Source organism: Lepisosteus oculatus, chromosome 9 (assembly GCF_040954835.1).
Source record: "Lepisosteus oculatus isolate fLepOcu1 chromosome 9, fLepOcu1.hap2, whole genome shotgun sequence".
Lineage (NCBI taxonomy): Eukaryota > Metazoa > Chordata > Actinopteri > Semionotiformes > Lepisosteidae > Lepisosteus > Lepisosteus oculatus.
Window position 1 is genome coordinate 39,687,169 of NC_090704.1, and position 24,131 is coordinate 39,711,299.

The 24,131-nt window shown below is 40.5% G+C and overlaps 2 protein-coding genes across 5 annotated transcripts; both read left to right on the forward strand.

The window, feature by feature from the left end:
- Positions 1–1,663: 1,663 nt before the first annotated feature.
- On the forward strand, positions 1,664–13,316 carry rfng (RFNG O-fucosylpeptide 3-beta-N-acetylglucosaminyltransferase). 2 transcript variants are annotated; one of them, XM_006635386.3, is made up of 9 exons: positions 1,664–2,040; positions 4,725–5,326; positions 8,795–8,843; positions 9,381–9,483; positions 9,997–10,150; positions 10,643–10,728; positions 11,090–11,255; positions 11,658–11,743; positions 12,161–13,316. In XM_006635386.3, the coding sequence occupies exons 2-9, from the start codon at positions 4,805–4,807 to the stop codon at positions 12,225–12,227; spliced, it is 1,233 nt and encodes a 410-aa protein (XP_006635449.2). In that variant the 5' UTR covers positions 1,664–2,040; positions 4,725–4,804; the 3' UTR covers positions 12,228–13,316. The 2 variants fall into 2 exon arrangements, with proteins under 2 accessions (XP_006635449.2, XP_015212260.2); XM_015356774.2 differs by lacking the exon at positions 4,725–5,326 and having other exon boundaries at positions 1,666–2,040.
- An 87-nt stretch (positions 13,317–13,403) lies between these two features.
- dcxr (dicarbonyl/L-xylulose reductase) lies at positions 13,404–23,709 on the forward strand. 3 transcript variants are annotated; one of them, XM_069194515.1, is made up of 10 exons: positions 13,404–14,413; positions 17,474–17,553; positions 18,782–18,879; positions 19,825–19,979; positions 21,436–21,478; positions 21,564–21,663; positions 22,138–22,202; positions 22,791–22,908; positions 23,292–23,428; positions 23,536–23,709. In XM_069194515.1, exons 2-9 carry the CDS (start codon positions 17,502–17,504, stop codon positions 23,393–23,395), a joined length of 735 nt encoding a protein of 244 aa, XP_069050616.1. In that variant the 5' UTR covers positions 13,404–14,413; positions 17,474–17,501; the 3' UTR covers positions 23,396–23,428; positions 23,536–23,709. The 3 variants fall into 3 exon arrangements, with proteins under 3 accessions (XP_069050616.1, XP_015211985.1, XP_006635201.1); XM_015356499.2 differs by lacking the exon at positions 13,404–14,413 and adding an exon at positions 17,106–17,342; XM_006635138.3 differs by lacking the exon at positions 13,404–14,413 and adding an exon at positions 17,107–17,253.
- The last annotated feature ends 422 nt before the right edge of the window (positions 23,710–24,131 follow it).

The following is a 24,131-nucleotide window of genomic DNA, read 5'->3' on the forward strand; positions in this document are numbered from 1 at the left end:
TGTTATTAAACGAAGTCTGGAGGAATTCACATTTGTAACGCTTGCTGTTAGCACCCAACAGGACATAGGTGCCCTGCCTGAAAAGCACTCATGAAATTGTGTATTCACTGGGGTTTAAAACAGGCTATGACTGACCGGCCTGATTATAGTGCCTGCAAATTTTGACTTTGACCTATGAATACATAAGCGTGTTATACAACAGTTTACATAGAAGAAAGGTATTTCAGAATTCAGAATTTTGTAGACGTTTTGAAATTTACATAACAGATGCAGTATCCAGTAGATGCAGTAAATGTTATGTATTGCTCTGTCCTTATTTTATGCAAATTTTGCTAGTACATTTGGCCTGAATCATGCTGAATAAAACAGCAATTTATTTAAGAAGTGGAAAGAAAGTTCTAATGTTACAGAATTAACTAATCATGTAAACTGGTGTCAGTAACTGCCACCTTTTTGTTGTTTTGCACATTGCCTGTTGTTTTTTTGCACATTGTCTGTTGTTGTTTTTTTGCACACTGCCAGTTGTCTCTGTCTTTCTTTTGCTACACAATTGTATTGTTGTTGTTGTTTTTCTCTTTGTACTACTTATGTCCGAGAGCAAGCTAAATAGCATTTCATTATACCATATACCATGTATATGAGTGTAATGACAATAAACTTGAACTTGAACTTAACTCTTAATTTGGAGTCCTAAAGATTTGCTTTTTTCTCACTTGCTGTTTCTCTTTATAAATAAACAAACCTTACAGGTCTTGATATTGTATTGGATGTGTCCTGATGTCTACATCAGTGCTGACACTTCTTCTGAAATGACACCCCATCCAGTGGTGACATCTTCTTTTGAAACCATGATAACAAGTCCTTGCTTTTGTCTAGCGCTTTTCACCCCAAAGGAATCCAAAGCACTTTGGAGACAGGAGATGACCCACACCATTCTCTTTTGAAACAGAACTCACTGGTGTGAGGGACAGTAATTCCACGAGACAGCAGCTCAGGTGAAGAAGTGAGAGGTAACTTCAATAACTGAATTAATGGGGAACTTTAGATTGGCCACATTGTGCAACCTGAAAGCAGAGCTTGGGCAGGATACTGAGGTAAACACCCACCCTCTTTCAAAAGGTGCTATGGAAACTTTCTCATATACTCAAATAGGACTACAGTTTAAATTCTACCTCAAAAGACAGGTACTACTGGGTACTACTGGTACTACTGGGTACTGGTACTACTGACCCTACTGGGTCATTGATTTTGAAATGTCCAGAGAGAATAGAGCCACTTAGAGAATTGGTCCACTAAAACCAGCCACAGAAGCAACCTGGATTTCCTTTGGAGGTCTTCCAAAGCTTGCCAGTCCCAACCTTGTCAGACCTTCAGAGATCTGACAAGATCAAGCCATAATTTGGCATGCCACATACATTTCTTTCTACTGTCGTTTGCTTTCCAAACATTGGCAAAAATAATTTTCCTTTTTTTCTTTGAAAACCATGGAAATAAACACTAAATAAAGTGATGGAGGTACATACAGACGACGGTCATGGTTGCTTAAAAGCCTTTTAGGACGGATGATTCGCGAAAAGATACCGACAGAGGGCGCTGAGTTTCAAAGCTGAACGCGCTTGCTTCTACTGCCCAACAGGACACAGTGGGTTAATAATTTGAATCCCAAATGTTTATAATCGGAGAATCAGAGGTCAGTGCAAAATCGGAGATAGTGTAACACTTGGAAAAGTAAAGCAAGCAGTCTGTTCTTTTCTTGTCGTACTGTAGGCGTCGGGAGTGAACAGAGTAGAATCGTTCTGGCGCATTAAGATAGAACTGCGTGCTAGTGAAGGCAGAAGTTTAACTTGTGGTTTAGGAGCCAAAGTAGAGAGGAAACAAAAGGAAACGACGAGGATGGAACTGATCAGTAAGCCGTGATATCAGCATCGCCTTTTCTGGCTATAATGAGTTAAGAAAGTTCTGTTGACTGGAGTCAGATTGTAACTTTTGATGTATGGTGGGGACAACTGTACGTATAAATGTATAACCGGGAGCTTCTGGGTAAGGAAACTATAATTCCTCATTACTTTACTTTCTGTTTAACACTATTTACTATAGTTAAAATAGCCATAATAACCGTAATATAATAAGCGGTGTGATTTTTTTTTAAATCAACGGGTAACTAAATATTTTTTTCATTGAAAAGTCATATTTTATATTTTAATGTATTTCTCTCAAATTAACATAAATTGTTTCGTTTTGAAAACAGGGAATTTTAGTTGCTGTACTGCCACGCTTATTTCCCGATGTAATATTTAAGTTTTTGACGTTCGCTTTTGCAGCAGAGCTCACGAGCGAGAAACATTTTGTTTATTATCATTTGTATGTGGTGTTGATTTTGGCCGTAATATGCTTTTTCGTGATTAATGCTATTAAATTACAGCATTTTATCCAAAATATATTTTATTGGCTGTATATGAAGAAGAGTAAAAATTCACTTACGTTTTACGAAAAGCATGTATGTATTTTCATGACTTATTCACTTAATGTTTTGTCTGTATAGGCTGCAAATATCAGTCTTAGTTTTTTGTATAGGTACTGTGTGATATTTGCCTCTGCTTGACATACAACTTTGTGTTATTGTCATTTTAAAAATGCTACTATGTTATTGTATTTCATGCATTTTATACAGTTCCCGATTATTAAATGTATACGAATCGATATTTATATATTCAGGTGGGTAGCTGCGTCCGCATGTGTAGGCTGCAAAGGAACAAGTAATAGGTTTATTCCATGCTGAAAAAAGAAGAAAGAGAACACAACGTTTCGGTCGTGGAGCCTTCTTCAGGTGTGAGAAGGCCCACACCTGAATAAGGCTCCACGACCGAAACGTTGTGTTCTCTTTCTTCTTTTTTCAGCATGGAATAAACCTATTACTTGATATTTATATATGTTTTGCATGTAAGGAAATTGTAGTATTGTATGTACTTACAGTTTACAATACATGTAGGTTTAGTGTATATACAGTACATGCATTTAAAGCAATACATACAGTACATCATAGAGCTACAGTACAATAGCCTATTTTCAGAGAATTTGGCAAGGGATTTGAAGAAAGCTACTGTATTCAATAAAGGGATGTCTTCCTTAAGCAGTGCAAAATATCCATCAAATACCAGAGTTTTTTTTAGGGGGGCAGTACATAACCACTGCAGCTGGCATTTGCCACTCCATCTGGGGCCAATATTGGGGTACTGGGTTGGGTTTCCCTAAAGAAAAAAACCCATATCACTCAAGATTAAAGAAAGATGGAGTTGTTATATCCCAGGAGTATAGTACAGTTTCCCTAGTGCTCAGTCTCCTTAATGATCCAAAAACCAGCCAAATCTGTGATAATGCTTTCAGAATTGTGCCAGCTGTGCAGGATGGAAAGGAACTCTTAAAACAAACACACGGGGACTATTATTTGAAAACATTTCTCAGGATAAACTAAAACAAACTGGAACTTGACACCGTCTGCTAAAGCTGCAGTTACCAACATAACATCAGTTACAGTTTATAAAGGTGAAGGGACTTCCCTGTGTCACTGGCCCTTCAGTTCATCGCCCAGCCTGTACTGGATTTATCTTAAAATCAGTTCGCCGTCCAGGATGCTTCATTTGATGAGAGTGCAACGCCTCAGTTGAGTTTTAGCTGTCAGAGAACACCGTCTGCTGCTGGTTTAAGTGTCATTGCTAAACTGAAAATAGAAAACAGGAAATTGCACTCACACTGAAAGCAAGGTTCCTTATTAAGTGTAACATCAGAACTTGCTGGCAAATAATAGAACATTAATAGCATACTAAGTGAAAACATACTGTCGCCTAACCAGAACAGAGGCACTGCTGTTAGTTTTATGTGGTTTCTGGGCATCTTGATTGTATAAAAATAAGTACAACTGCAATTGCTGGATTGCTGGAAACACAGGGATTGAATTGAATGATTGTGCAGCTGTGTGTTTGTGTGGGTGAAACAGCTGAATTAGGAAACTGTTTAGTCAGATTTACAAAGAAATATAGTGAAAGATGTTATTGTACATTTCATGCTTTGATGCATGAAAACGCCTTGTATCCTTTTAAGGCAAGAGTTCTAGGGATTGTGTGTGTGTTTTGACTTAAAGTTTTGGGCTGTCTACCAGTGAACAAACATGATTATACTTGGTATATTTTTAAGTATCTGATTTTCTACTACCTCAGATGTTTAAGATTTGCAACGAACAAAGGAAAACGCAGCTTCATAAGGGCCACAGCTTCTGCTTTATTGGAGATAACTTGAATTAAATGGGAAAGTTAAAATAAGATTTGGTTGAATGAGATCCTTGGATCAATTAACTACGGGAAACTGGAAAGCAAGCGTGTGGATAGAATGGCCTTCTCTGCCTTGTAATCTTTTTTTTTAATGCTTTTAAAGCAAGTTATCCCTTGTATTTATTCAGGGAAATAGGCTGAATGAAAACCACCAGACACACGTATGAATGTCGAAGACTTTTACTGTGTCCCACTTTCCCAGGAATTTGTTGTGTTGCCCTGTTTTGACGACCATTTTTACTAGCTGACTGGGTAGGGCTGAAAAATGATCTGAAGAGAGCACAAGGGTGATGCAGGGGTGACGTGAAGATGAGAGGGCAGTTGAAAGGCTAAACATGCAGACCCCGTGCATGGTGTGTTTCTTTCCGCTCAGGAGTCTTTCTGTCTGTTCTTCTCCAGGATACACAATGGCGTGACAAAGATGGGCAGCAGAGGGGAGTCTGTGGCTGGGCCTGGCGGCTGAGTCCTGCCGCAGGACAATGCACCTGTCCCGGGTTGGGATCAGTAAATTGTGCTTTGTGCTGTCCCTTGCTTTCTGTGCCTTCCTGCTGCTGCTGATCCCAGGGCTGCAGCCCCCACAGCGGCCTGTTGACCCCCCCCAGCCTCGACCTCATGGCAGGACCAAGGCGGGCTGGGAGGGAGGGGTCGGCCAGCCGCCCAGCCTTTCGGGGGCTTTAGAAAAAGCTCATGAAGCTCAGGTGGGCAATCCCAGGACAAGGGGCCACGGTGCAAAAGGAGAAACAAAAGACGTGGACACACTAGGGGGACAGGCCCAGACACCCAAAGCTAAGAGCTCCGCCCTGATTAACATGGCTGTGGGTCACAAAGACTCTGCACCGTTTTCTGGGAGCAACAGTCTCCATGATCTCCATGGACTCCCTCGTCCTAGGGACAGACTGGAGCTGGGGGACATATTTATTGCTGTGAAAACAACTAGGAAATACCACAAGTCTCGACTGAACCTGCTTTTCCAGACCTGGATTTCTAGAGCCAAGGACCAGGTAACTACAATCCCTTTAAGGACAAATTTCTCTCTGGCCTCTCTCAACCTGGACGCCTTTGCCCGGCTCCAGTTTCCAAGTTCCAGACCTTGGAGCTGAATCTGAAAAGGAGGAATGTTAAAACTTACCAAAAACCCCACTGAAATGTCAGTGTATCGTGCTGAGGAGTTTTTGTAACATTTAAGAAGCCTGCTCTCCCACTCTCTGTACCTGTGCCAAGATAAAGTCGTCCTATGGTCTCATGGCTGTTATCCCATCCCCCATAATAACATGCTTCCAACAGTTTGGAAGCAATTTGGAATCCTTCTTAGTCATGGGATTGTGTTCAGTCCCAGAATGCTGAAAACCCCATAGTACTTATGTAAACCACATTTCAGCAAAGCCAGCTTACCAAAAACACAGCCATTTGTTACTTATTTGTATATAACAATGTAGCTAAAATTCAGGTTTAATCACTGATTGCCTCACATTTATTGCTGCTTTTCAGTTGATGCTTATATTCAGAAAAAGCTCATATTTTGCTCTTTACACGTAGCTCACATATATATGTTGCAATTAGGTCCTAAGCACTCTCTGAAATTAAGAGGAATTCAATGCTAATTTCTATAAAAAAGTTGTGTTCATATTTTTAAAATATCTTTAGATCTCAAAAGCACTAGATCTTTAAGACTGTTTCAAGCTTGTATGGCTTGAAGCAACTTTTCCTTTAATACCTTTACTTGGTAAAAGTTATTAGAAATGCATGGAAAATCAGTCTTTTCTCAGCCTTTTAAAATCCAAGAGGTACTGTCATCTGAAAAAGTAACACCAGTTGTGCTAGTCTTATACTACTAACCTTTTTTTTTATATAGCACCTTTCATTGTACATCCCCTCCTGTCACTGTGTGGTAAAACAATGAGCCGTATGAAAGAGTCAGTTGTTTAGGACACCAAGTAAAAGTGTCTGTAAAAGAAACCATTTAGCAAGCCTGGAGCATGGAATCTGCTGACAGACTGTGCTACAAGGTCCAGGTCTCCAGCAGACTCTTGCCTGGGAGGAAGATCTTCGGGAATTTGAAACTGATCCACGTCTCCCAGCCTCCAGGGCTACTGTTAGCCTCAGCCAAGGAATATGGGCTTTTTTCTCTCAAGGCATGACGCAGGCAGAAACCACTGCGTGTGTGCTGCTGCTGAGCCGACAGCCCACGTAGTTTCTTTCAGATGGCGGAGGAACTTTGATCTGCTTCTCAGTGGTTTGTGTTTTGTACCAGCTTCTTTTGTGGCACTTAAGGTGAAGCTGCCTTTTGCCCAGTTTTCTCTGTCTTGGAGCCCCAAACAAGATAGCCTGCTCTCTGGGAGGCTGATAACATTGAATGAGGATTAAGGATTAGGAGGGCAATGAGGGGGTTGTGATTTTCAGTGCAAATGTAGCCTCTGTTTAGTGCAAATGTTGGAAAGCTTTACAGCAGTACATTGTAAAAAAACAGGATCTAATGCTCAGCAATGGCAAAAAAATAGAAAAGAATGTTTTGTACCATAGAAGCCTGCATTATCAGGTTTGAGAGGCTCATGACTGTTTTCAGGGACAAAGGGAAAATGCTTTCAGATGGTATAAATAAAATGTTAAATAGGCTGTTTTATTAGTGAATTAAAGAAACATAACTGAAAGCTTTTTGCCGAAGGAAATGTAGGCTGAGAGACGGGGGAACAGTACTTTTCTGATTTCCTTACAATATCGGTTTGCACGTCGGCAGTCAGAGTGAGAGCGAGACAACCCACTGTTTAATTGCTTTAAGGTGTTTAAAATGTCTTGAAGGAACATACGGTTTCTAGTCTGTGAGCTGGGTAGGCCTCAGGCCGGTGCCAAAGGTTGGCTCCAGGTTTGAAAGGAGGGATTGTCTACATGTGAGTAAAGGAAATGGGAGCCTAAATGTTTATTTTCAAAGTAAAAATCTGAATGCGTTTCCCTAAGGGATTATGCAGTCTGTCAAAAATATAGAACAATATGCAGTACGTTTAAGTGAAAGGCCGTTTCTGAAACCTTAAAACGTCTTAGCACCTGCTTAGACTAACAACTAGCTTGAAAGGGTGTGAAAACCACTTTAGGTGCATCTTAGGTTATTTCCCTGAGTATGTTGTACTCTTAATGCATTCTGTATATCTATCATGATCTTTGTTTTTTTTAAATGTTGAAATTATTTAAAGAATTTAGCAGTGTTGGTTGCAACTAAGTCAAAAGTGGTAACAAAAACTAAAATGCATGAAAAAAATGATTATAGGTAGGTTAAGGCTACAGCAGGCTGTAGTTCCAATATAAACTTACAGGAAACACCAGGTGCTTTTCAGAAGAATTGCTAATAAGCATTTTCCAAGAATGTAGGAGAGCATAATTCGACTAAACTGAAGATTCAGAAATTTAAATATTAATACACAACGTGATGAAGTACATTAAATATATGCAATGACAAATTGATTGCAAGGAATACAAAATACATTGCTACTGGAATGTTTTGGTTTGCAATACCCAAGGAACGTACATTATTTCTGCATGTACAAATGAGAAATAACAGTTTATGATGAATTACAATAAGAAATCATCTGTAAGATACCTGTTACTAGTGGAAATTTGAACTATGGATATAGTACATTCAAGGTTCAGATTATGTAGGGACTAGTGTTCATTGCCAAATAAAATTGTGCATCAACTGAGTACCAGTAGAAACCAATAACTCCTCCTGGGGAAATTACCTAATTTGTGTCTACTGAAATCACTTGGAGGCCATAAGTACATATGTTTTGAGATACTTGTATTAACCTCCACAAAGTAGTTCAGGTAGGTAGCTGTATCATCATGCGTAGGCTGCAAAGGAACAAGTAAAGGTTTATTCCATGCTGAAAAGAATAAAAGAAACACAATGTTTCAGCTATGGAGTCTTCTTCGGGTATCACAGCCAAAACATTGTTTCTTTTTGTCTCTTTTCATCCTAGAATAAATATTTTCTTGCTCCTTAGCTTCCATGAAGACATCTTGCATATTGGCATCTGTCCCTCTGCTCTTTTGGTTTATACCAGCTCAGATTCCTGTAGATTCCTGGTGTCTTATTCTCCGGGTAAAGAGAAGGAGGAAGAGCAGTATCCAGTGGAAATCCAATGTTGTCAAATTTGTAGGAAACCTGCTGTCCAAAGAGGTCTTGGCTTTATAGCTGTAGCTTGACAAGCCAATGTTAGAGCAGACCTGCTTCAAAACCACAAGCAAGTTCAGCAAGGCTGAGATCCACCCTACCTCAGAAAAACCTGAGCCTGCTTCATAAGAAAGGGTGTGGCAGCACTTCTTAAGATCCAAGCACTTATGTAAATCCCCGAACAAAAAGAACCGCATTGTGCGTCACACAATTAATACAACGTCTTCACTGTTTTTCTTGGCTGTTCATAAAAGGGTGGAAATAAATGCTTACTGTAGCACTCATCCTTGCTCTTTTCTTTTTTCAGACATATGTATTCACAGATGGGGAGGACAAGGAGCTGAGAAAGAAAGCAGGTAATACAACAAGCACAGAGCAACTCATGAGTGAGTTGCATTATTACAGTTGCATTTTGCAGTAGGACCCCAAAAGCTGTGATAAAGGTTCATTCAAAAAGTGGAGATTTTGATTTTGGAACATGATGAAGAATATTTAGAAACTCAGAGGACACTAGATCTGAGATATAATATCAGATCAGGAAAGGCACTATTCAAAAAGGACAAACAGTCCTTTCTTCACTGACCTGTTGATTTCCAGAGTGGTGAAGCACAATTGACCAATAGTAACCAGGTATGAGTTGCCCAAGCTATCCTGAGCTTGCAATACTGCATTGACCTCTAAGACTTGCTGAACATCTGTGAACCAGGTGACTTAACCTGCAAATGAATAGAGAGGATGAGAAGGAAACGAGTCTGTCGTAGAGAGAAGAGGGAAGGCGTGATCCTGGTTTCGGGTTTTGCACATTAGATGGTAGGTTTGCCACCTTCAGATAACACACACCTGTGGAATTTAGCCGTTGCTAGAAGAAACAATACTCTTCTTTCTGTTCACAGGGTCCCACATGATCAACACCAACTGCTCGGCAGCTCACACTCGCCAGGCACTGTGCTGCAAGATGTCGGTGGAGTATGACAAGTTCATCGAGTCCCAGAGAAAGTGAGTACTCCCAAGTGTCCTCACACTGTGTTTGTCTTGCCTGCATTGCCTTACTTCTGCTCTACTTTCAAAACTACAAAATTGTAACGGAGCACGTTTCCTCATGTCAACATTCCATCTGGTCAGTAAAACAAATGAAAACATTTTAAAATGTATCTGCAAACATATTGGTATTAGCAGAGAGAAGCCATGTGCATCATTTTATTCTTTATTGGGCATTATTTTTATGCAATGTCCCTTTGTTTGGAGTGTATATTCAGTAAAAAAAAAACATTCTGCTATTTCAACAAAACCAGACATATTTTGTACTGGAGTTTCATCTTTGTATATTTTGTGGATGTGGCTTGTTTCAATGGGTTTTCACAGGGTGCAGTAGGTAATGCATGTGAAGACGTTTAGAGGGTGTTTATATTGAAAATGTCCATTTAAACCCTGTGGAGCAGACTGGGGATGCTGTGCAGTAAGACACTGCTGTGGCATCTGAGCCCTGCGTTGTGTTTCTTGTGCGCCCAGGTGGTTCTGCCATGTGGACGACGACAACTACGTGATCCTTCCCAGCCTGATGAGGCTGCTGTCATCTTACTCCCACACGCAGGACGTCTATCTGGGCCGGCCCAGCCTGGACCACCCAATCGAGGCTCCTGAGAGAGTAAAAAGTGATGGTCTGGTGCGTTCCTGTTGTGCTTGAACACTGTTTCTTTGCATCTTCCAACATATATGGTTTTAGTGCGAAACTGAGGTTTTCGGGCCACTACCTAGGTGACCTAAAAGTGGATGTGTGACCAAATAAAAGCATTGCGTTTAACAATGGGGATTTTTCCTATCTGCACAGTGACACAGATGTGCTACCCTCTCCATGCCTTCCTGTAAAAGAGTCTACTGTACATGGCTATGGAATGGGTAGCTGCTGAATGGTATAGATGTATGATTGGTTGGTGTTCCCAGCCTGCACTAGGGCAGCAAGCTCTACTATGTTGTCATACAGATGGGGTGTACTCTCTGTGGCTCCATGGTTGTGCATGTGTGTTTTGGGAGAGCTCTTTGTGTTTCCTGCCCTCCTGTACATTGTCTGCGCCATGTGTGCCTTGACTGCATTGTGGTGAATGAGGTTTTACTTCAGCACATTGTCCGATACTTTGCCCCCCCCTGTCTCCTGCAGACATCGGTGAAGTTCTGGTTTGCCACAGGAGGAGCTGGGTTCTGTATCAGCCGAGGATTGGCACTCAAGATGAGCCCCTGGGCCAGGTGAGTGAGGGCCTGCTCTTTCAAGGCTGGGCATCATGGGGAAAAAAGCAGATTGCATCCGAGCTTATACTGGGTTGATACTCGCCTAGTAATTGTCTTATTTTACTTGTCATTGACATCCATAAACTGTTCTACTTTGTTGGATGTATTAGAAAAATATACAGCAAATGAGCACGTCTTTGGATAATGCCTAGAATATAATGCTTAAAAAGACTTCCTCCATTGCCATTCCACCCATACCTGGTAGGATGTACTACCGAGTGCTGGGTGTACTGCCACGGACATTTAGAAATAAAGGAGGTGTGACTTGGACCACCATTACAGGATAGTACACTCACCTTGCCATCATTCATCATCTCAGCCTGGGCAATTTCATCAGCACCGCTGAGAAGATCCGTCTCCCTGACGACTGCACCATCGGTTACATCATCGAGGCACTGCTGGAGGTCCGCATGACACATACCCGGCTCTTTCACTCTCACCTGGAGAATCTCCAGAGGCTGCCCACCGACACAGTGCTCGGACAGGTCAGACAGCCTAGGAAACACCAGGGCCTCATTCAGAAGGATAGGCCTTGTGAATGGCCTAAAATGGTCAAAAACTTTGCTTTCTCCCCTTTCACATACTGTTTTTCATGATTTCAGCTCGTATTAATTCTTACTTCTTGATGTTTATGTTAAAAATAAGAATGCAGTCACTTGAATGGAATTTTTTTTCTAAAATAAAATTTAATCAAGCCCTGTTCGGCGCTTATCAGACAACTAAATTTAAGAGGTTGAAACTAAGTGACTTGCTTCATGAAGTCCCAGATGCATAGGTTTTGGGCTTTTGGATCTCGATTTTGCCATTGTATCTCTTTGCAGAGCCTAGGAAAGCAGGAAACTGCAAAACTAGAGTGTGTGTGAGTGCCAACTGTGTTTGTCCTGCAGGTGACCCTGAGCTATGGTGGATATGAGAATCGGAGAAACGTGGTCAGTATTGGTGGAGGCTTTTCCCTGGCAGAAGACCCATCACGGTACTGGTATTCTAACAATGCAGACACACATCATGGTGGGGAAGTTGGGTGACATCAACACAGCTGCCTTAAGACTTTTTCCACTCCTTCAAAACAACATAAAAACTGGTCTGGCTGCCTTCTTTACAATTCATTAGAAGTCTTGAAGCATCACGTTTTTCATACAGAAAATTTACTCTCGTCTTCCCAGCTGCGTTAGATGTTGTATTGCAGTTGATTTATTGGATAATACCTACAAAATTACAGTGGTACCTTATGTTAGTATTGCACAATTGTTGAAACATACTATTGAAAACACAGAATACCCATACCTTAATAAAGAGAGTCTGTAGGTTTTCTGCAGTGGTGTTTCTTCATAATTGTTCATTTTCCATACACATCTGAAAACTGTCTAAAAAGCTTCTCCTGCCTTTCTAGGTTCAAGACCGTCCACTGCCTCCTCTACCCTGACACAGAATGGTGTCCCAGCAAGACACACCACTGACACTCCTTGCTTTCCTATTTCAGTATTTGGCCTTCTTACCTGGACACTAACTTAATGGGGGGCTCATGAAGCATTGTGGCCTTTCAATAGTCCACCCCAGCTTAGATGCACTCCCTCTGCTGCTTCCTGAAGAGCGCACCGTGTGCAAGGAATTGTATGTAGCTACAAACCCACTGCACTTTGCCCTTTTCAAAAACCCGTTTCTTCATCTCAAGAGCTGCATTGCTGCAGTTGGAGCACAATGGCTACAAGCAGAGGAAACAAAGGTACGTTTGTGAAGGTGTAGGCTGCTTTTAGCACAGCAGCCAAGAGCAAAGGAAAATATTTTAAGTAGATGTGAAATCAAACCCGAAAATTATTTCCTGCTTAATGGAGATGCAGCATCCTCTTTAGCAGTTTGTTGTTTTACCCTTAGAACACTTTTATTATTTTCCTTTGTCATTGGTCTCATTGCTAAATAATCCCCATTCTTACAATTTACAAAATGAAGTACGAATGATATTCATTTGAAAAGTCTCTCTTCTCGTCCATTGTGCCTTGAAAGGCACTGTGTTTTTCACAAAAGATGGTCATAAATACCTTCACTTCATTTCTGAGTTCTGGATATGAAGATGTTTTGAAATGGAATGTGCTGAAAATATTTTTCAAATCAAAAGGATTTTGATTTGTCTTTGTAACAGGTCATTTTGATCATGGTTATGGCAGGACTGGAATGTTTATTTTCATAGTAACCGAAGTGTACATCTAAGGGGATTCAGTGGAAGCATTTACACATTCCCACATTCCTCTGTATAACGTTGGGTCAAGCCTATCTCTGATACAAAATTCTCTCATGCTTCTGGTCTTAATTGTCCAAGTATTAAGTGCCTTTTTCTTAGAGTTCTAGAAGCTTTTTTTTATCTCGGCCCTGAGGTGAAGAGTGTTCTACAGCTCCCTAAGAAGGATTCTAACTTCACTGTTTATTAGCCCTTCACTGCTGGCCAGTGTGGGATCGAATTGTCTCTTGCTCTTGGCTTGCCTTTGTTTTTCTTTCCTTGCTATGGATTTGTCTTATGAATAAAGCATGCAGCAGAACACACAAACCCCAAACAGGAAGCCAGTTTCTACTTTGTGCATTACTTGAATAATAACGTACTGTATCCCAGTTCATAACCATAAAAACGGCACTCAGAAAACCCCTGGCATACACTCTCCCCAGCCTCTGTGGACTCTGCTGGCAAGAAAAAGAAAATCGAATGACTTCTGCAAAATCATGACAAGAATTTAAAGGTATAAAACGGAGCTCACCAGAAGAGTCATTTTCCATTTACAGAGAGTGGCACATGGGGCATTTCCAGACTTTGGAGTAAAAGGGAAGAGATTTGAGATTTATGTAACATTATGAAATCACTCACCTCACTAGGCCATAATGTCTAATTATGCACAGTACCTTAGATGTTAGTAAATGCATTTATAGGGCACTTTTCTATCCTGAACACTTTACATACAGAAGGGAACCATCCTCAATGGAGTCACTAAACCCTCCTGGCTGATGCTCGATAGCCATCGTATTTGAGCAGCCCACTTCTACAATGGACCAGGAGCAGGGAGAGGCTACTTCACCAATAAAATTGAGGGGGATTGCTTTGTATGGAGGCATAATTGTGGAAGCCCAGAGTGGAATACACCATGAGACTGCTCAAATAGATTTAATGAGCAAATTGTCACAACCTCAGTTTAACATGTCATCTGAAGGATTAAACCTTCTGCAGCACAGTCTCTCCCGTTTTATCCTGGTTCACGGGGAAGAGCACCACCTACTGGTCTACCAATAAAATGTACAGCAGTAACCTAGTTTTAATTAGATGTCCCCCACTGCAGTATGACTAGACCCTGCCTTGCTGGGTTTGTGAGATAAGGCAGGTGGTTTGGTTCTTGCCCCAGCCTCTTGTTCCGCACTGCTCTGAGGTTAACAGAAGTGAGAACCTGCTCAGACTGCAAACAGCATTTGGAAAACTGTGCAACACGACTGTGTTGTGGCCACAGCTTCTGTGTGTGTCCCAGACTGACTACAAGTGGGGGGAGTGAAAAGGAAGAGGCCTTCAGGGTGAAGGGGCAGGGAGTGGCATTTCCTGTGCTTTTCAACGTGGGTCTGTCTCTCGCTCCCTACGTCTGTCTTGCTCATGGAACACTGTGCCAAACACAAGGTAAAGGATTTTATCTAGTTTGTAAAAATGACAGGTGCTGTCACAGGCTGGTGATTCATCAAAACATGTTTTTTTAGTAATGAATTAAAAGCTTTTTAATCTGTTAAAGTACTGAAACTTTTAGTTCGATGTGTAAAATTACAGCTGAATAAAACATTTCAAACGGGACAAAAGAAGGCCTCAGCAGCTTTAACTAGTCTGGAGAACTCTCACAAAAGATATCAACGCTCACTTCCACATAAATGAAAATGATGAGAACAAAAAACATTTATTGCGTGGCGAGACATTTGGAATTTGGTAAACAATGTGCCAGAACTATATTATTTTTCACTAATTTCTTGGCAATCAAGTCAATGTGCTAATTGTAGTCTTCTGAGGATTTGCAGAAGTGGAAAGAACTGTATTCAATTACACAGGCAGTGCCAAAGAGGACTCTTTCTGTGGTCACAGAAGCCTGAGTGTAAAGGAATAGATCTAGTGACCTGTGCAGTGCTGGCCAGCTGTGCAGCACCATCTGTCAGGGGCATCCTAATGAAAAACATCTGTCTCTTCAGCTGGCCAGCATAGCTTCAGGGCATCACTTTCAGTCTCGCTTTAAATTCCAGTCAAAAACCAATAAAGGAAAGGCTGTGCTGCACACAACAAATTTTCCCCACATTTTCATGTTTTTTAAAGGAATGCAGATTTTTGGCTTCAGCAACATGGCTGGTAACTTGCTCCATACACCCACAACCCTTCACATAAAGAAGTGCCTCCTCTTCTCAGTTTTAAATGCACTTCCATGTAGGTTCTACTTGTGCCTTCTGGTTCATTTATGTTCTGAAAAGTCCACTGCATTGGTTTTGTCAGTACCTTGAGGATTTGAAAGGCATGCATCATGTATCAGAAAAGAATAATCTACAGTAAATCCAGACCAAGAGCTCAAAAAGTTTAAAATCAAGAAGCAGATGGCGTATAAAGGCTAAAGTTACAATAAAAATACACAGAGACGTATATACTCTCATCTTTAAATCTCTCAGCTCACGCATGAGACAGTGAAGAGTCAGCCACACATTTCTTGTTTTTGTCCTTTGCCAACAGAGCTTGCTTAGCTGGAAGAGTGTTATCTTCACATGTCACAACAAGCATGATGAAAATGAATTAGTTTGATAAAAATAGGTACTCAGGAGCCAATGCATTATCCTAACCACGCTTTATGCCCACATGAATGACTTCATAGATTACAGATCAGGTTAGTGATCAGATCAGATACGACACTCAATATATACTTTCTGAAAACCAGCAGCCTATTTCCGCTACAGGGTCAGGAAATTAATTTGCACCCTTAAAGCTGATATCATTGCACAACAGCTTCATGCAGCTTTACCTAATGAGCATAACATTAACTTTCTCATACTCTACATGTTTCCCACAGAAACATGGTGAATAAGCATTGCAATCTCTTCAATGCTTCATTTCTTTTAGGAATTAAACTCAGAGCTGCAACCCAGTTAATAATGATTATATAACAGGTTTTTCATCACACAATGGCAATTCCATTTTGTCTACTAACATACCTTAAGAGCAAGCAAATGCAGTCTTGAAACTGGTCACAAACAACTGGATTGTCTTATTTGACAACATCATATCCTAATGCACCACTGCAAAATTATAAATTAAGTGTAATAAGTAAGTAGGTAAAAAGAAAATTAATTAAGTAATTAAAGTAAATAAAAAGTTATACATTAAGCCCCACAGTTTCAGATTGGCCATTGGCATTGCTTCTATGTGTAATTATTGGTTATATAGTATTATATTTCCAAAATAAAAAACAATGATCAGATAATAGATTTGCAAATTCCTAGGTGCAAAGAGAATATGACTTTGTAATTCAAAATACCTACTCCACTCTACCTGGAAGATTAGTATTTAACCTTGAGATGTACTATTTGTGGGACACAGTAAGAATTAAAGAACTAATACTTACCATACCATTATTTACAGTACACATATAAAACTGTTTAAACATAAAAAAAAACTTCACTTACAGTAGTTTGAATTTTGATTGCATTGCTATTCTTATAAATAATATTCAGTAGCAGCAAGTTAAAATTAGCATGTTTCAACTGATAATAAAACCGTCCCATAAAGAACAATACCTTGCCAAGTATCTGTGGTTCCTAGCTACAGTTTGCAGACGAAACAAAACAGAGGAATCTTAGCAGCCAGTTCTAGTATAAGTGATTCAGTGTTTCGCACACGTCTCTCGTCTAGTAAACCCATAGTGCGAAACTGACTTTCATGAATATACAACCGCACTGGTTACTGCATAAACCTATCATTTTTTTTTTCTGAAACAAAAATGCAATCCTATACAGAGCACATAGTTTCGTTTATAAACTTTATTTCCGCGAAAGTAAACATATTCGTCTTGTTTGTTAATATTTTTCTTTCCTCGACGAGAACTAGACAAAAATAAGTTCGATGACCTTATAGTTATCTAAGTTGTTTTTTGACTGAAAGCAGAAAATTTACTCCTGTTTGACAGTAAATGGCCTATAATTAAAATGAGCAAAGTTTTATTAGTTAGACCATTGTTCCAATGTTAAAACACTGCTAACGTTCTCCCTTTAAGTCTGCTTGACATGCATGTGAAGGATTGTTGAAGAAACAGTAAATATCTACCGGCACAAACTACATTTCCTTTCCACTGGTAAGAAACGTCACGTGCTTCGCGTTATCCACAGGAACTTTTTACTTTGTGCGAATCAGCTGAGGCTTGACTCTCTTCGCTGCTTTACTGAGCGTCGCTCTGCGGATCAGTTCAACATTTTGCGAACTTTCATTCCAGAAACAATCAGGTTGTTGTTGCAAAGACATATCTAATGCATTGTCTGTCCGATAGATTCTGCTTTGCTCTAGTTCTTGGGGGGTAAAGCGACCGACTCTGGTTAGTAAATTGTAGTTAAGGTTTTATTCCTTTATGTTTTACTGAAAATAAACAAACAATTTAGGATATGTTTGAAAATACTGTACTGACATTTAGAGTTACCGGTGTTGCATGTTTTTTTCTACAAATAGCACTTCATTACTGCTTTGCGCGGAGAGTATGGAGATATCATTCACAGGCCGACGAGCTCTCGTCACTGGCGCTGGCAAAGGTAGGAGTAAGGTTTCATTATTAAGCGACAGCGACACCACCTGGCTTTAGCCAGTATAACAACGCAGTGTTACTCAAAGGTCTATAATCTTATAAAAATCTAAAAACGAACTATTCTCTTTACCTTGACTTTTAAGACATGACAACTGTAATGTACTTTGTAGGAGCAGACTCATTCTGTTCTTAAACTAGTGTGTGGTCAAAATATGGTACTAAAAATATGCACGATCAAATATTTGTTATATTTGCAAATTATTCCCCAATTAGTAAATAAATAACTTCTTGAATCTCTTTTAACAGCTATCACCCCACATCTCAGAGTACAGGGTTCACTCCCAGTAGGAAGGATCTGTGTTCATCTGTGAAAAGACTTTGCTGCTTAACCGCAATATAACCCAACAATTATTTTTAGTTATCATTACGTTTAATAAAACAAATACGCGTTTTACCAACAATTAAAGTGTATTTAAAACTTTTCAATACTTCTCGTTTTTTGAAGTCCCATTAAAAAAAGCAGTTCATCACAGAAAGAAAATACCGTGCCTGAAACGAGATTCATTTGCAAAATTTAAAGATTTAATGTGCTGAAATGACGTTGTTTCAAATTAGCTAAGGGGTTCATGCAAACAGTAACTTCATATGCGCCATAATTAGTTGTGATCCTCAACTAATTTCTTTGTCCTTGTGATACCAGATTGTTTTCCCCTAAAAGTCATTTAAAACGTTAATGCAGGAATCTCTAACCTTGCTCTCCAAGAAAGCCCCAGCAGATTTTAAAAGTCAACATTAAACCAATTCAATTTTTAACAAATTAGAACATATCATCCCTCAAAGATCAGAGTTCTCCTACTAAAGCACATTACTTGCTTAATTCATGAGTCACAAATGTTCCTACTTCTTAGAAACAGTCAATTTAAGGGGTTATTTAAGACATAATGGATTGGGGCTCTCCAAAATCAGGGTTAGAAAGTTCTTCTGTTTTTTAAATCCTAGTTACATTATCTACATTAGTCAAATTAAGTTATCTGTACTACATGGTATTATAAGGATGACCGAAAGTCAATTTTTTATGAAAGCCTTGTTTCTTTCTAATTCTTTGAGCTCTGCTTCCTTCCTGTCCTTTTATGAATACAGTGTACTTGACTTCTGAATAGAATGACACCTGAGGGTTTGTAATACCTCTGACAAAGGTGTACACGTCTCTAAGCAGTGGGCTGACATTGTTTCAGGTATCGGCAGGGCAACTGCACTGGCGCTAGTGAAGTGTGGAGCAGAAGTCATCGCAGTCACTCGTACGCAAGCAGACTTGGACACTCTTGTCAAAGAGGTACGGACATCTCCCCACACTGGAATTAAATCCCTGTAATGGCATGTCAGGGAAGGGCAAAGATTGACAATACTAATAGCAGTCCTAGGACAGTTCTAGATATTGATTCAATACTCCAGATCTCCCCTTACAGATGTGTAGCACATAAAAGTGAAGCTCCGCAATTGGTCATTTCTGTCTTACGTGCTGCTGAAAATTTGCTTCTTTGAAAGCAAGAAAAACAATTTATAAAACGCAATTCTACAGATGCTTAACATTTCACCAATCTGAGTTATGAATGGAACATTTTGTCCCCAAGGTGTTTTTTAAAATGTTTCAAAGAAGCTGGAATCATATGGGGCGATGCGGTGGCTCTGTGGCTAGGGATCTGGGCCTGTGGCTGGAAGATTGCTGGTTCATATCTTGCGGCCAACGGAGAGGAATCCTACTCTGTTGGGCCCCTGAGCTAGGCCCTTAACCCCGACTGCTCCATGGGTGCCGTATTAATGGCTGATCCTGTGCTCAGACCCCAAGCTACTCTCCCTGTCTGTGTCTCATTGAGAGTAAGTTGGGGTATGTGAAAAGACAAATTCCTAATACAAGAACTTGTATATGGGCAATAAAGTGATCTGATCTTCTCAAAGTTTTCTTTACATAAGGTAAGTATTGCCTCCCTGTCAGGCTTCAATGTGTTGACTCATTAGCTTTGCCATCCATTCACTGTAGGAAATGCTTAATGGACGAGAAGTGGGCACTGGCCTGTTTTCTTATTGGTGTGTGAAACACCATGCAGCCGTGGAATTGTGTTAAAGTTCTTTACTGGGGATGAGGCAGACAAAGCAGTGAGTGTTCTGACAGGGCAGGGGGTTTTCCACTGTGAGGGGGGCTGATGAGTGGTCCTGCATCAGGGAGTGTGCTTGTGCACAAGCCTGTGAAAAAGAAGTGAAGCCTGTGCTGTTGTTCCAGTGTCCATCAATCCAGCCGGTCTGTGTGGATCTCTCTGACTGGGACGCCACAGAAAGAGCACTGCGGAGCATCGGCCCGGTGGACCTGCTGGTGAACAATGCAGGCTATGGAGGACAGCAGCCTTTCCTGGATGTCACCCAGGAGGAGTTTGACAAGTAAAGAGTGAAGTATAAAAGTCTCACTTCCATACATGTAGGATACACAGAGCCAGGGCTGGGTGCACGATTTCCACCAGGCTTTCATGGTATAATTAAACTTATTTTAAACTCTAAATTACCATCCATCCATTTTCTACCCATTTATCCTACTGTATACTGGGTTGCGGGGCAGCTGGAGCCTTTCCTGGCAAGCAGTGGACGCAAGGCAGGAAACACCCTGTAGGGGACGCCAGTCCAGCATGCCCAGACACGCAAACACTCATATCAGGGTCATTTTTCCCAGAAGCCAATTAACCTACCAGTATGTCTTTGAACACACTACAATCCATAAGCTCCACAATGCCACGCTGGCTTACTAATACCTACCTAACCCAAGAAGTGTTGACTAGACACGTGAGCTAGTCTCTAGTTGACTATGCCACAGAGCTCAAGCTGAACTCTGAATGAGCATGTTCACTTGGTAAGCCACTCATAGATACCCATTTTTTTGCTCTTCGGCTCAATATCAGTGCCGTCTGCCGTTTGGCACCCTGCAAGCTCCGTAGTGCCTTACAGGAGAGTTAGTCCCAATTGGAGGAGAAAGACACTGTGCATCTCTCACTGACAAAACTGCAAGCTCACAGGCACCCATTACGTTCCCTGGGTCACCATTTTGTAGCACATCCAACACCAGCAGTACCTGCCCAATCATGCGCAGCCACTTGGGAGTCCCCCATCAAAGTCAGTGAGTGACTTGTTTAAATGTCTTCCAGTGTAGATGAGGTACAGACACGAGTTTTAACCCCCTCAGTCTCATCATTTAATTTTCATGTTTCCAGAAAGAGACAATGCCCTAAGAGATGTAAAAACAGTACCCTGTGCCTTGCCGGAGAGACGATTAGTGAAGTCTATACGGTGAACAGGTTCAGTGGAAGCAGAGTATCCAAGATGCGAGGCAAAAGAGTAGTCCAGAAATCGAAAGCAGGGAGTCGAAGCCAGCAATTCTCAAAGGAAGAATAGTTTAGGGCGTAGTGTGGAGCAGCTCTTCTTGAGGAGTTCTCAATAGCAAGCAAGGGCAAGATGTGAAGAGAGGGTTTAAGTAGGAAACGTGTGTGGCCTTAATTAGGGCGTGAGTGTTCAGTGCGCGTGGGAATGCGATGGTGCTTGTGCGACTGATTGCGATTCGTGACACAATGATTATTTGTGTATCGGAGGTTTAGTTTTTTTCTTTCTATCTGGAGTAAGAGAAGCAAAACCTGCCTCCTGCATTCATGCATTTTCCTCTGACGTAGGGAGAAGACTCAGGTTTGCATGTTCTGAGTTAGGATTTAAATCATGCTTATGAGGTCTACTAACCTTAACTGCTGTATGAGTACATGTTTTTAGAAGTCTTTTGTTTTGTGGAAACAGATTTTTTATCGATTCCTTAAACATAAATTTCACAAGGCATCCTCTTGTTCATTCATTTTTTCAGATGTTTTAATATCAACGTGAAAGGAGCACTACATGTAGCTCAGGTAAGAGCTGTGTTAAGCAGGACCATTTGAGGTGTTCCTTATAGGTTTTCCGCATGGATACAGGAGGCATACTATTTTCCTGCAGATTGTGGCTCGAGGAATGAAGGCCAGGGGGTCAGGGGGCTCCATTGTCAATGTCTCCAGCCAGGCTTCCCAACGTGCTCTGAGAGACCACGCTGTCTATTGTAAGTATTGATCACTCCTCCAAATAAACAGGTCTACTTCCATAGAAATATGAGATCATGTTGATGATCCTGGGCTAATGTTGAATAAGTATGCTTTCCAGGCTGAAATGTTAAAAAACACATGGGGAGAGAGCATGCATGCATCTTTCACATCCTTATTCTACCAGTGGCACACTGTTGGCATTTAGTAATTATGAGCTCTCTTATCCCAGTTGCTCCCTCCCCCCAGTTGTGTAACTCTTTAACTATCTATTCTAAATAGATCAAAATTATTGAAATGGATAACATTTGATGATAATGAGTTTGGTAAATCGCTAATCTTCATGCTATAAAAATCAGTAGTTTATCACTTGGTTGGTTACACACATATACAGTTCTGTTGTTTCAAAAGCATTTTGTCCCCTACCTCAGCTACATGTAACATTTGAAAAGGATCTCGTCTTAGTTTACAAGACCTTTGTTTCATGTTTGTAGGTGCAACCAAAGGAGCACTAGACATGTTGACCAAGGTGATGGCTCTTGAGCTGGGGCCTCATCAGGTATATAGCTCATGACTGCATCCCGATTCTGCTTTTTTCACGCTGCCACTGTGTACAATGTGGTGTAAATGATAAACAGAAAAAATGTATTTTTCACAAATCTAGAGCGGCAAGATATAAAATGTATAGACTAAAAAAAAATAGGATAAAAAATTCTAAACAGTATCTGCCAATACAGTCCTTTTTTGCTAAAAGATAGCAATTGTGAAAATGCACTTTGTTGGTGTGTGTTGAATTCAAATAGTGGTGTAGGTGTTCGAAGATAAAAAGCCTTAACTGCACATTGCAGGTACACACGAGGGAATATGTAGTGGTTTATATTAGCTGTTTGTACAATAGTATAATTTCAAATGATGAAATGTAATACTGGGGAAAAAAAACAAACAAAAAATAAATGGAATGATGTGAGATTTGAAAAAAAAGTCAGGGACCTGTTTTGTTTATGGCATTGGGTTTGAAAACCAGGTTTTCAGATCATCCACAGCCTTTCAGGTTCTTCTTCATAGATGTTTACCCTAAATATTTTCCTCATCCAGTGAACTGACATGTGTCAGCACCTGGGAATCACCAGTTTGTGTTTTCTCTCAGATCCGCGTGAACTCCATCAATCCCACAGTGGTCATGACAGAGATGGGCCGTACAGGCTGGAGTGATCCGGAGAAGGCCAAGACTATGATTTCACACATTCCACTGGGGAAATTTGCAGGTCAGCTTCTTGCTTAAGGCTCACACCACTGCTGGGGAAAACCTGGTACCTTTGCCTCTTTCTAGAAGGTCCAACTGCATTGAAACCCTATCACTTCTGGATTTCCTTATATGTATCACAACTTACTTCTGTACCAAGATGTAATCAATCATACAGATGGTAAACTTGAGTTTTAGTAGGAGGAACCTGCCCTTCCTTCCTGAAGATGCACTATTTCCTGTGTTGTGTTTTTTCCTCTTAGATGATTGGAATAGGTTTTAGCTGTATTGAAATCCTCAGGATAGAGAGAAGAACATGAGGACATTTAAGCAAGCAGAGAAAATGTCAGTCTTGGTTCAAGAGTCTGATATCCTAGTTTGCTGTGTTTGTGGCATTCTCTGCAGAGGTTGAAGATGTGGTCCACTCCATCCTCTTCCTCCTCAGTGATAAGAGTGCCATGACTAACGGCATTATCATGCCAGTTGATGGTGGATTCCTGGCATGCTGAGTTCCAGTCTCAACCCAAGTGTGAACTGAAGAGGTGAGGCATGTGTTTAGTCTAGATTTCATACTTTTCACAGTGTACTCTTGGTTTTGCAATTCATACACCTAAAGAAAATACCCAATACCTCACTTTTTCCTTCACAGATGAAAAGATCCTCCCTCACTGATACTAGAACCCTAGAAGGAGAATGGAATCCAATACAGAAAAAATGTTATGCTTGTTTTTTTTTCCCCTTTAAATGGAACAGATATTGACTGAACATAACTGTAAATGAAATCATCTGTTTGACTGACATAAATAAAATTGAGTCAGTTTGACTACTGGATCATTTTGTTCAACTGAAGCCTTGATAGTGCTCCTTCACATGTTAAAGAAAGGAAATCTGTTCTGTGATACATGCTTTGGCTGGAGATGTAAAACCAGAGGAAACTGCTTTTATTGCATCTAAATTGGGAAAGCAAAAACAGGACACAGGAAGAATGGGTGTTTCTGCATTTGATGTTTCTACAGTAGTGGAAGTAGATGCTCTCAAGAGCTGCACTAGGAGACATTACTGAAGTTTAATTTAGACAAGGAAGATTAAAATGTTGTCATCCTGTATGTTCCATAGGGGGGAAAAGGAAATGAACTATTTTCTTTAAAAAAGTTAATTTCAAACACTTTAGGATTAAACATAAGGTTCTTTGTTGATAGATTAATACTAAATTTACAGGATATATTGTTATGTAGGATTCAAGTG

Bases quoted from the DNA above. Each gene is read 5' to 3' on its own strand.
- rfng (XM_006635386.3), top strand. From the start codon at position 4,805: ATGCACCTGTCCCGGGTTGGGATCAGTAAATTGTGCTTTGTGCTGTCC. The intron at 5,327-8,794 runs GTAACTACAATC...TTCTTTTTTCAG, and splicing joins TTTCTAGAGCCAAGGACCAG to ACATATGTATTCACAGATGG. The intron at 9,484-9,996 runs GTGAGTACTCCC...TTGTGCGCCCAG, and splicing joins TTCATCGAGTCCCAGAGAAA to GTGGTTCTGCCATGTGGACG.
- dcxr (XM_069194515.1), top strand. From the start codon at position 17,502: ATGGAGATATCATTCACAGGCCGACGAGCTCTCGTCACTGGCGCTGGC. The intron at 19,980-21,435 runs GTAAAGAGTGAA...TCATTTTTTCAG, and splicing joins ACCCAGGAGGAGTTTGACAA to ATGTTTTAATATCAACGTGA. The intron at 22,909-23,291 runs GTCAGCTTCTTG...CATTCTCTGCAG, and splicing joins TCCACTGGGGAAATTTGCAG to AGGTTGAAGATGTGGTCCAC.